Below are 12,523 nucleotides of genomic sequence, written 5' to 3'. Positions count from 1 at the left end.
GTGATGACACTGTAGCAGGGTGAACTCCTGTTCTGATTGACTGTTGAAAGTGTTTTGTTAATTACTGTACCTCAGAACAACATCCCTCACTTCTTTCAGCCCATTTGACTGAATCAGTCCAGGAGATTCAATACCTCCTAGTGCCTGTAACATCTGAGTCTAAACAAAAAATGGACATTAATGTGGACCAAAGGAAGGTTTTCTTTCTATATAGTGTACATTCTATCAATACCTTGGTATGGACTATGCACAGTATGTAAAGTGTGTAAATATATACTTGAATTCGCGTTGCAGTTCTTGCTGTTGTTAAGCAGCGTTTCCAACTCTATTTTCAAATACTTTTTACATAAAACCAGTCCCATCCAGAAATGAATAACTGAAAAAAAAAACCCGAAATAACGCGGGTCTGTGTCGTATAAATATAATATAGCCCACAACAAAAGCCCCTGCTTTTGTGGTTGTCTGGAAGATTACAGGAATCAATGTAAACATGGAAGCTTCGATTTTGAGCTGTATAACTATTGAGCTTTATTTTATGGTTCTTGAAACAAACTAGATTTATACCATTAAATCTAAAAGATAAAAGCAGTAACAGTATCCTTTAACAATCTTCACTTTTTTTTTCCATCCAGACTCACTGCATAGCCTCCGACGTCACTCGTACGGGTGTTTTTAACACTGAAAATCGTGTGGCGCTTGTTCTTTTGTACCTATTTTGATCCTCTGGTTGTATTTGTAAATTCTTTATACATTTAATAAAAAATTTTAAAAAAATCGTGTGGCGCGGGGAGTTGTGGGATTTGGACAGATCCGGAGATTTATTTACCTCTATCTGCTCGATGGTATATTTGCTTCTCGTATTGTAATTCTTGTTATTTTGTTATGCATAAATAAATAAAAAAATGCTTCTCGTGTCTATTTAAACACTTCGACGATTACGTCCTTTTGAAAATGAAGCTTCCTACTGATATACTAAGAGCCTTTATACATAACATGTTAATAAAATATTATTCGTTCAGAAAAAAATACTTTGAATGTTGCAGAATTTATATTTATGTATTAGGAAGGGGTCCTCTAAGTGTGCCAATGCCACCATTGCTCCTAAATAGAGATGTTTAACAGCGATAGAGCTTAAAGTGAGAGGAATAAACAATTCATTTGTTTGGGTAAGGAGAAAGAGTGCTCCGGAACTCCTCATATCCCAGAACTCCCTGCGCGCTTGAGGGCGGAAGAAACTGCAGAATACATCATCACCACCAGCTGAATTATCTGTGTTGCTGTTTTGAACAATTTTGCTTTGTGAAGCTGTGAAAAGAAAAATCTGCCCTATTTTAGAGTGAACTTTGGTTTTATAGTCCAACATGCCGCTATTCGAGGGCCTGGGAAGCGGTGGGGAGAAGACGGCTGTCGTGATAGATCTAGGAGCTGCCTACACGAAGTAAGTACGGTTGTGTAGGTCTGTTTTTGTCCATTAATTTGAAATGAATAGTTCTGTATATGCAATGTAATTGGCTATAAGATTTTTTCCCCTTTTTATTGAAGGAAGAGCAGTGTCAATTTAGTATCGGTGTCGCGATTCATATTATTGAATACACATTTAGAAAATGCATCACCTTCGTTTTTCCGTAGCGTATGATACCTGTATACTGTATGTTAATAGTCTGTAAGATATATGCTAAAATAATTCTAGATAGTTACGTATTTTTAATTTTGTCAGAACACCACAAGTGCTTGGTGTGTACACGGTTGCATGATATTAATACAGTAGGGAAGCAGGTTGTTGTAAATATACAGTAGAATATATTGGTTCTGCTTGTAGAACGGGATGTGGCTTAATTTAGGCTAGTCCAAACAAAGTACACAGGTAAATGTGAATTGCTCTTCACAAGTGAGTGAAATCAACCTGTAGCGCGCTACTGAAACTTAATTGTATTGGAAGTAACAACAGAAATGGGTTGATTGTGGTTATTCTCAGATGTGGCTTTGCTGGTGAAACGGGGCCCAGATGCATCATCCCTAGTGAAATCCACAAACCAGGACTCCAGCAGGTGAGGCTGGAAGATCAGTCAAGTCAATTCAATTTGATTTGTTCTCGATTACAAGTGGACCTTTAGAGAAAATTGACCTTCACAAAGCATTGTACATGAAAATCGTTAATGTACAGTAGAGAACTAGATTAAAATGAGTTATAAAAATGGCAATCTTGTATTTCTCAGTCTTGAGAATTTTCAAACATAGGGGTATGGAACACTTAAGTATTTTTTAGTCACAGTAAAGTATCCTGGTGAAGCATGCTATAATAATTGTTTAATATCCGATGAATGTATTTCTGCAAAAATACGCTTCCCTCTCAGTGCTTGCTGTTAGGCAGGGAATAGCACTGACTGGAAGGGTGAGGGATTATTAACTCCTGTCTGTGTTCCTGTCTGTTCCAGCCCATCAGAGTGGTTCAGTACAACATCAATACGGAGGAACTGTACTCCAACCTCAAGGAGTTCATCCATATGCTGTACTTCAGGTGCTGACGTGCTCCTCTGGCTTGCTTTGATTAGTTATAGTCTGAGCCGTTTCAACTTGGAAACTCTAAGAGTGTAGACTTGTTCCATTAGTACAGTAGTACCCTGGGGGAAGTGAAGTCCACAGCCCCCCTCAGGTATATTTTCATGGGTGAAATCTAGCTCCAGATTTCTGAATTTCAGCTGTCTTAGCCCATCTAGCAGGGTCGATTTCTGGTAACTAACTCTGTACTGTCTCCTTTCTTGGCATTGCAGACATCTGCTGGTGAACCCCCGGGATCGGCGAGTTGTGGTTATTGAATCAATTCTCTGCCCTTCTCACTTTCGAGAGACACTCAGCAGGGTCTTCTTCAAGCACTTTGAGGTACTGTAGAAGTATAGCACTGAAATACGCAGGGATAGCCTTGAAAGAGTCTAGTGGCTTGAGCATCAAATTGAACCAGGCTGTGTTCTTGATGCGAAGCAAGGGAAATCTGTGTGATTAGAAGTTTTTGGCTACTTCACTTCTGTTTTTGGTTAAAATATCAACTGTATTGTCAAGACACACAAACCCAGAATGTCCCATTCTCATATGCCAGCAACATGCTTATTGGAATAGGACTTGCATTAAAGACCTGTGTGACGCATTAAAGATGCATTGTGATGTAGATGCAAATCATTCCTGTTGAGTCCAAAGTATCTGAATGTATTGATACTTCCAGTGAAAACAAACCTTTAACATGTTCTGGTCTTTCTCAGGTCCCCTCTGTCCTTTTCGCTCCCAGCCATCTCATGTCAATTTTGACCCTGGGCATCAACTCTGCACTGGTGATGGACTGCGGATACACGGAGACCCTGGTGCTGCCTGTATCCTGGCCTGGTTCTAGAGCAGTGCGTTTAGTGAGACCGGGGTTAGACATATAAAGCACGGAACTAGCAGAGTAGAGGGGGGAGCATTTTTTTCCTGTCAGATGTGATGTCCAACAAGGAAAATGAGGGAGGAAGTTGTTATAATTCTAATTGTTTGTGTTGTATAGAACTTTTCATAAGGAGAACCTACTTCATTGACCACTTACCTGGAGAACCCACCTGAGTTATGGGCAGTATCCATTTTACACCAGTACCTTCACTTCACAACCGTTCAGGTGGGAAAGGGAGAAATTACCTCACTAAACAAATTAAGCCAGAAAATTCAGTGAGGGCAGATTACGCAGCCCTGAAGTGGAATTTTGCTCGGATGGGAGGGTTATCACCCCCACTTTTCCAAACAGTGCTGTGGAATCTGTCATGTCCAAGGTGTCCAGACACTGGTTTAATGTCTCACCTGAAAGACAGCACGTCTCACAGCACACTGCACTGGTGGCTTTGGCTTCAGAATTCTGTTCCAGATGGAGGAGTACGAGCTACTAGTCCAGCAGCACCACCAACAGCTGCATTATATTGGTTGCGTAGAGGTCTGGATAGTTTGAGTGATTAGAACGTAAATAGTTTGGCTATACCAAATTAGTCAAAAAGGAAACATAACGAAGATCTTTTCATCCATGCAAATTAAATTAATACTTGTGAAAATGAGAGATGGAACGTGGATTTCATGTTATTTCATTGAAAGTGCCGTTGAGACGAGAAGACCTGAAGTAGCTAGAAATCCTATAGCTAACATAACATTCATGAAAATTTTAGAATGTTAGCAAGTCATTGGAAATGTTAGGTGGGGATTACACAATGTGGATTGTAATAGACCTAAAGCAGCATGTAAATGGTTTCTGCAATATGTTGAAGAAAAACTGAAGTGAGTTTTTGCTGTTGTATGGCTCCCAGTGTGTTATCTGTCCTTAGCTTTGAAACAGGTATATGAGGGGATCCCCATTCTGTCAGCCTGGGAGGCCCTGCCTCTGGGAGGAAAAGCCATTCACAAGTAAGTGTCCCCTCACGGCTGATGGCCACTCCTTCTTATACCTTCATTTAAGAGGTGCATAGTGTCATTCACTATTTTGATAGTCTCTAAATGGCTCGTTTGGTTGATGATGGAATATAAACTGCATTCGCTAATTGTGTTTTCCACTAGGTCTTTACTTATTGCATTTGATTACTTTTTTCTGTGTACGGTTGGAGTGTTTGTTTGTGTCCGAAGGTGTGACTGTGTGCCTGTTTTTCCCACAGGGAGTTGGAGAACATGCTTGTGGAACACTGCACTGTGGACACTGACTCCAGCAAAGGACGGAGTCTGCCAAAAGTCATGGGTATCTGACATTTTTGTTTTGAACACATTTGTGCTTTGACAGGGTATAATCTACTTTTTTAACCTCTCCACAGCTAATCATATTTAATATACACCCCTTAGAGAAACAGTGCAATCAAGCAATTTCAGCTCTGTGAATCTATTTTGTTCTCTTTTGATTGTTACGTGAGTGTGAGGATATCTTGATGTGCTATGAATAATGATTAAGTCGTGCAGAGCAGAGAAGGATACGATGTGTGAATAATTGAAACTGTCATTTAAATGGCACACATTGTCCACGCTGGGTTTTGAGGCAGCTTATTCCAGTGGTGTACTGTACTGATCAAATTTAAACAATGCATACCTCCCTCAGGAACAAAGATAATTACACTACAAAGATCTGTAGCACAAACTGCATCCCTGGGCTGTAGCGCACTGGTTTGTAGACAGTCAGGGTCCTCTCAGAAGTCAAAGCAAGAAAAAATACAAGGAAAGGGTTTCTGATGTAGAACTTAATGAGGAAGGGAAGCACAACATTCTTCTGCTTTTGTCTCTTAAGGTTCTATTCCTGAAGAAATAGTTGAAGACATTAAAGGTAAGTGGAACAAGGGGAGGACATTTGTCTCTGGAGTTAAAGAGTAGAAATCAGGATTGGGAAAAAAACACTTTAGCTACATAAGTTTTGTGTGGTCCTACTTTTTGCACACAAGTCACATTAAAAAGAACACAATCAGATCAGTTTTCTGTGTACTAGGTAACAGAGAAGGGACAAACTGATGTAAATGATCTTTTAACTTGTTTCATCATTAAGTCATGTTTATTTTTTAGAGGAAGGCTTAGAAAGGCCTCTTCTGGACAACCATACTTTAAAAGTTCAGGTTTCTAAGTTAATTTTTAATTTACTCTTGCATTATTTATTAACGTAAAAACATGCATGTTGCTTTTGCACTTTAGTTGTTAACACTGTACTTATTTTCCTGCCAGTCTCTGAAAAATCTTTTAAGGGTGAAACTGGGGATAGAAGCGTGCAGTGCTGATTTAAATGGGGATTGAGATTGAGACATGTGGGAGTTGCACTAGAGGCTTTGTTCCAGCAAGGAGCCCTTGGCCGTGTGAGAGCTGTGCACTGGACTGATGCTGGGCCGTGTGTTCGCAGTGCGCACCTGTTTTGTCAGTGACCTGCAGAGAGGACTGAAGATCCAGGATACAAGGTTCAACCTGGAAGGCACAGCCGAGGTTGGTTGGTGGCCAGTCCCCTCACTGATTGTGGCTTTCCATGACGAGGAGTTAAACCTGCAGAAAATCAACGATAACAAAGTTTGATCTTTTTGGTGTACATTTCTTTTTCATTCTCTGTAGCGTCCATCCCCACCCCCTGATGTCGACTATCCGTTGGACGGAGAAAAGATTCTGCACATCAAGGGATCAATCAGGTGGGATCAGTCAGTCATGAACTTCCACGTGCCTCTTCACTGCACTTTTTAGGGCTTCTACCAGTGTGTCTTGCTGTGCGGTTGTTTTAGCAGTTGCTAATGTTGTCTGTGTTTGAAGGGATGCTGTTATCGAAACACTGTTTGAGCAAGACAACGAGGAAAAGTCCGTGGCCACCTTAGTACTCGATTCACTTATCAAGGTAACTGTTATAGTTCAGTATCGCCTGTGAATCCATCAGAAAGCAATGTACTTGAAGTTTGTAAAATGACTTTTTGTGGGATAAATTATGCATTTAAATGTCGAGGGTTTGCCATGCAAATTGTTAATCGTTAATCGTTTTATCCTAGAGCTAACAATTATGTAGCATTTCCATTGAGTCTCTAATAGAGAAATTTTGCAAATTAGGCAAACAAACTTGAATGTGTTTTTCCTTCTGCTCTAAATCCTTACAAGAATGTTTTGTTTGTTTCTTCTGAATGACTTTTTATGAGAACATTGGTCTCTTTGAAGTGAGCCAAGTTCAGAAGTGCCCTTCAGCTGCAGAACCATTGTGCTGTCCTAGTTCTCAAACAGCATGTGTGCATTTCCAGTGATATTGTGTCGAGATATAATCAATATAGAAAACAAGTGTCTTGCTTGTCTGGCTGTTAGTGCCTTAATGACCCACTAGACCTGAACTGAGGTTCTTGGCAGAATTGGAGAAGGATGTGTGAACCCACATTTTCTGTGCTCCAGTGTCCAATTGACACTCGCAAGGTGCTGTCGGAGAACCTGGTGATCATCGGCGGCACAGCCATGCTCCCTGGCTTCCTGCACCGCCTCCTGGCCGAGATCCGGCTGCTGGTGGAGAAACCGCGATACCAGCAGGCTCTCTCCACGAAGACGTTCCGCCTGCACAACCCGCCCGCGAAGCCCAACTGCACGGCCTGGCTGGGAGGTGAGTCTTGGTGCTGGGTGTCTGCCCACATACAGAGCCCAGAGAGCTGCCGATGAGGCTCGGTGGCTCACTGTGACTGCGGAGTGGACCATCTGTGCTTGGGTGCTATATCCTTCATTCCTCACGGTGTCACAGATGGCAGTTTCTCATTCAGTTTTCCCAATTCATGAAAATACATTGCAAATTAGTAAGGGCATTTCTTTTTTTACTCAATTAAGCATCCAAATAAAGATGCATTCCAAATAAAGGGGCACAGTGGGACTCCATGAGAGCCTGGATTCAATGGGTGATGCTTTCCCAGAGCGCTCTATCTCATATGTGTGTGTGAACTTTGCTGGTGTATTGGTGAAGGCATTAATTATATTTTGATCATAGAATATAACTTATACAAATATGAGTTTATATCAAAATATGTAAAAATAATAGGAGTTTATTTTTAATTTATAGCTAAAGAAGAAATGAATGAATGAAAAGAATGAAAAGAATTTGGCTCTGCAGCAAAATGTTTATTTGGAGTTTGCGTCGATTAAACTTCGGCTCTTGTTTAAGCCTCTTTTTTTAGTCTTACGAGGAGCTACATCTGCCACGCTGTGGGTCAGGCTCGAAACCTCGTTGATGATGTTTGAGATTTCATTCTGACAGGTTTTCATGAATGGTTTTCATTACATTTTGGCTTTAGCACAAATAATCACAAGGTGTGCAACTGCAGCCTGTGCTGAGCGTGCTCTAGGTGCTGCTCCCTGGGCTGTTTGCGTGTCACAGACATTCCTGCTTTCACAGGTGTAATTTGGAGGAATTAATACAATGACCAGGTCAAAGAGCACTATTTCAAATCTGTGTAAACAGAAGCAGCGCTAAGGGAGGTATTGCTGTTTAGCGTGTGTATGATGTTTACCTTTACTTGGTGTCATTGTTCTGAGAAGAATGCTAGGACATACAGACTGCTGCAGCAGTGCTCCCTGACGTCTGTCTCCCATGTGGACTGTGTTCTGGGTTACAGGTGCTATATTTGGGGCCTTGCAAGACATCCTTGGTAGCCGGTCGGTGTCTCGAGATTATTACAACCAGATGGGAAGGATTCCAGACTGGTGCTGCCTGAGCAGCCCCCCTCCAGAAGCGGTGTACGATGCGGGCAAGGCCCCCCCACCGCTCATGAAGAGAGCCTTCTCGACAGAGAAGTGAATCCTGTTCGCGGAGCTGAGTGTCAGCCCGCCCTGCTCGCAGGATCCCGTAAGACCGCAGTCTCCCTTGTTGGCATTATACCGTTGCACCCGATTCCTCGTGCGTCTTTCCCCTCCGCCCACACTGAAGACCTGTGGACCTCTGCTTCTCTGCCATCGCTGGCCTTTCCCACTCTGCTGCTCCAGCGCTGGAGTTAGTTCAGCCTGCAATTGCTTGGCTGGCCACTAAGGGGCACTTAATACCCTACCGTTTCATGCCACACACACAGAATGTGATCTTCGTGAAGATGCAGCTACAGCAAGGTCGGGTCACATGCCTCCCTTATAGTCTGGGCTAATGTGTTAGATTACCCTAGGTAACATGTTAACATGCACCAGTCACTGTTTTCAAAAATCTTGAAAAATTGGTCTGGCAGTGCTTGTTCTAACCTTATTGAGGGCTTTGGAATGTGTTTGGTTTTTTTTGTCAGACTTTGTGTTGTAGAGCAAGATGTAATTGTTTGAGAGCCATTTTAATTTAATTACTGGAAGTCACATGGGAAACATTGTTTATGCTTAAAAATGGAAGAAATGCAGTACAGAACGTGTTTTCAATTATAGAATAAGAGTTTATACCACGCCAGTTTTTCAGCATAATATAATAATAATATGTTCAACAAGAGGAGAAAAGTGTTTGATGTCTGTTCTGTGATTTATTTAAAAAAAATAACTTTTTTGTTCATACACACCCCAGTTTATAAGCCTGTTTTTGTCAAGTGTAAGTGTATATTATGCGTTGTTGACAAGGAAATGTCATTACTATATAAATATAATAAAATAAATACATGAAAAGAAAGGTTTAGCATTTCTTCTGTGTTTAAATTGTTTCATCAGTAGGGGGACTGTAATGTCTGTTTTACAGAATCCAGAAAAAACTTATCTTCAGTGACTCTTGAAACATTATACTGTATATTGTACAGGACACTCTGTTTACTAAAAATATGAAAGTTGTTTTTGTGCATTCATTTGGGGATTTTTTTGTGCTGAAGCTGCTCAAAAGATTTTTTTGAAAAAGTTGAACTGAATAAAAAAAAAGGAAATCCTTGCAAAAAAGTAAAACTCCTGTCAGATATTTGACATGTGAAATCCATGTCGAGCTTGTGATTTGAGACTTGAGTTTTTGCCAAAACAGGATATTTGATTTCTATTGTTTTCATAACATTAATTGAATTAAATATTTAGCTGAACTCCCAGTATCTTCACTGGTAAAAATGCTTCCTTTTCTAACAGAAAAGGATGAGTGCTGTTCCTTAATTGAGACTTTCCAGTAATATGTTACTGGAATGTTTTTTTCCAATTTATAAGTTAATACTAACAGTCTATGATGCACGGGGACTGTAACCAGCAGTATAATTAGTGCATTGCAATTAGTAGAAAGAATTATGATGTTGCAAAGTTATAGCTGCAGCTGCCCTAATTCTTTGTCTCATAATCTTAGGACTCTGAGGGTTGCAGTTAGAAAATTAAGTGAGCTGGAGTCCTGTAAGGGCCTGGATTTGTTTTTCAAAGTTTTCCAACTTAAACCATACGCTTGAAGTATACTGCAGCGGACTCTTTACGATTATTGCAGAAGCCAAAAGTATAAACAATTTTAATTGTACCTATATGTATTCTGGAATAAAAGGGTATTTTAAAGATGCCATAAAATTTAAGTAGGTGTTTTTTATTTTTACTGTATTTTGCTGGAATCTGTCCAAACCATTTAGAAAACACATAGGCAGGGCAATGTGAAGAAAGTGGAACCACTGACCCATTCTACCCCAAGTGAAGGCCTTGACCCGGTATTTGCCGAACGTCATAGCGGGACTCAACATAGTCATTGCACAGCATGGACACCTGAGGGCACTAGAATGAATTAATTCACGCCCTTCCCAGAGTGCATTCACTTGAGTGCACTCTAAGGAAGGCCAAATTAGTAGCTGCTGCAGTGTGCATCCTGGGGTTTTTCCATACAGTTGTTTTAAGTTACCCATTTATACGGAAAAGGATATGCTGATTAATGACGTGATGGAGATTTAGTTTAGGAGTCCGTATGCTGCAAGTGTAAACTTAAACTCGCAGTGCAATGGGAAAGTACTAAGCTCCAGTAACATCTAACAAGCCATCTACAATTTCCCTGTCAAGTAAACTTGCAAAATACAATTTCAATTTTCTTTTGAACGCCATTGTTTTTCTTCAACGGTAGTTCTGTAGTTTCTTGATCATGTCTTGACATTTATAAAAAAAATGCAAGTTTATATATTTAATTAAATCAAATCACTGTCGGTTCTTAGTAGTTTTTTTCCAGTCATGTTTTACGTATGTTCTTGATGCTATAGATTCTGCTGGTGAATTCTCTAACCCTCCTCTTAAGTGCACTGGAATAGAGGACTCCTTGAGTTAGTTTTAAGTCCTCTTATCCTCTCATTACTTGCAAATACGTCTGTAGGACAAAGCTTCTCCTTCAAACTCCAGTGAAGCTGGGATGGTTAACAAAACATTGCTAGGTAGAGGAAAGGCACTTAATATGAGAAATGGTCAGTTTTAACAAGTGAAGTGGCAATTTTAGCTCAGATAGAATGCTGCTCTTTATTTTCTGAGTGTTGCTATGGTACTGAGAGTGAAAGCCCAAGCTATTGTGATTTGGGGCTGTGTTCATTGTTTACACATTTCTCAAACAGACATTCCTGTCTGACGACAGCAGTATCAAAGCACACATCAGGATGAGAATACACACACGCATAGACAAGGCAAAGTGGAATGTAACCTGCAATTTATCCCTGTATTGCTTTAAAAACTATTTCTTTTCAATTTCATTAGGCTGTCTCAGAAAAATAAACCACAGTGATAAATAGTGGTGCTTCTTCATGATAACGTGCAGCACTAGTTGGGCTGTCTTCCACGTCTAAGGTCAAAATGCTCCATCCCTTTTCTTTCTTGTGCACCAAGGCGAGATGGAAGACCCACCTTTTAAAAACCCAAAGAGGTCTGCAATATTACAGATTAATCATCTTCCATCTGCTTTCAAAGGTTTAAGGGAATGAAACAGATTTAATTTTAAAAAAGTAATTTTGTTTCATTAAGACTTTATTTGGCTGGCCTCATTTAACCAAAAGCGCTATTACCACATGATCAGGTGACAGGGAACAAATGAAGGAAATAATTGGATATATCATTTGGCGTGAGAGCTGAAGACGGAGTGCTTATTGAAGGGTGAATGATCCTTCATTAATCATAGCCATGAAATAGCAATTCTACCTTCCTCTGCTGCCATTTTACCTTCCTCTATCACAAAGGACAATTCATGTTTAGCAGAGAAGGAACAAGGAATCTTATATTTAAATTTCCCCATTTCCTGAAACTGAAAACATATAATTGCAGTAATGCCCCACACATTAGCAATGAGGGGAAATTATAGATCAGCTTTTGACCTTCCGCTTGTACTGACTGCTGCCAAAAAGCATGTCTAATGCCATCCCAATTTCTGGATGCTACAGTTTAGACCTTCAAGTAAGATATTGCCTATATGTATGTAACATATAAATGGACAATATATAAATGCTATTAGCAGGCTTAACAGGAGTCGTATATCAGGAATGAATAAATTTGTAATTCAGAAAGCCAGTCCTACACAAAGAAAAGGAAGCTCTGTACCCCTTCCTACCAATAATAAGCTAATGGGAATGGGCTTGAAATGTTCTGTCCATGCGAGTACATACAAAGATTAGCACCTCCAATAATTCTGAGATGGTGGTGTCTTTTGAAGGGCCTGTCAGTACGTATTGCAGCAGACCGCTACCGAGATATCTTAATTGGGATTTCCACTGGGTATCGTCCACCTTGTCTGCCAGCCTGGGTCAGTTAGGAGCTGCCATTTATAGAAGCCTTCCCAGCAGTGATCTTACTGAAGTTTCAAGGTTCAGAACAGTTCTTATATACAGTATGTGGCCTCCATTGCCATGTAACAGAATGGAAAACCAGACAATACATTATAACAGATGTGTATTGCTCTAGATAGGGTGAATGCACCCTTTGGAATGGTATGTTCTACTGGAATCTGTATTAGGACCTTATTTATAAATATTATATATATATAGCACTCTTCCTAATTTATAACAATGATCTAGATCCTGGCCATGTTTGTAAGATAGTAAAATTCACAGATGATAACCAAAACAGGAGGATTAGTGAGTTTTGTAGAAGCTGTAAAGGAAATTCAAACTATCCGGATTGAACTGGA

General features: G+C 40.2%; 1 protein-coding gene across 1 annotated transcript; it reads left to right on the top strand.

Annotated features, from left to right (window-relative positions):
- Positions 1-1,219: 1,219 nt before the first annotated feature.
- Positions 1,220-9,100, top strand: actr10 (actin related protein 10). Its single transcript, XM_088924725.1, has 13 exons — positions 1,220-1,438; positions 1,976-2,048; positions 2,436-2,518; positions 2,772-2,880; positions 3,255-3,362; positions 4,343-4,410; positions 4,656-4,735; positions 5,273-5,308; positions 5,870-5,949; positions 6,073-6,146; positions 6,265-6,346; positions 6,883-7,084; positions 8,085-9,100. The coding sequence occupies exons 1-13, from the start codon at positions 1,362-1,364 to the stop codon at positions 8,264-8,266; spliced, it is 1,254 nt and encodes a 417-aa protein (XP_088780851.1). The 5' UTR covers positions 1,220-1,361; the 3' UTR covers positions 8,267-9,100.
- Positions 9,101-12,523: the final 3,423 nt, after the last annotated feature.

The sequence above is a fragment of the Atractosteus spatula genome, chromosome 9, assembly GCF_055471065.1.
Source record: "Atractosteus spatula isolate fAtrSpa1 chromosome 9, fAtrSpa1.hap1, whole genome shotgun sequence".
Classification (NCBI taxonomy): domain Eukaryota; kingdom Metazoa; phylum Chordata; class Actinopteri; order Semionotiformes; family Lepisosteidae; genus Atractosteus; species Atractosteus spatula.
Note: the sequence above shows the minus strand (reverse complement) of the source record. Positions and strands in the feature narration are given on the sequence as shown.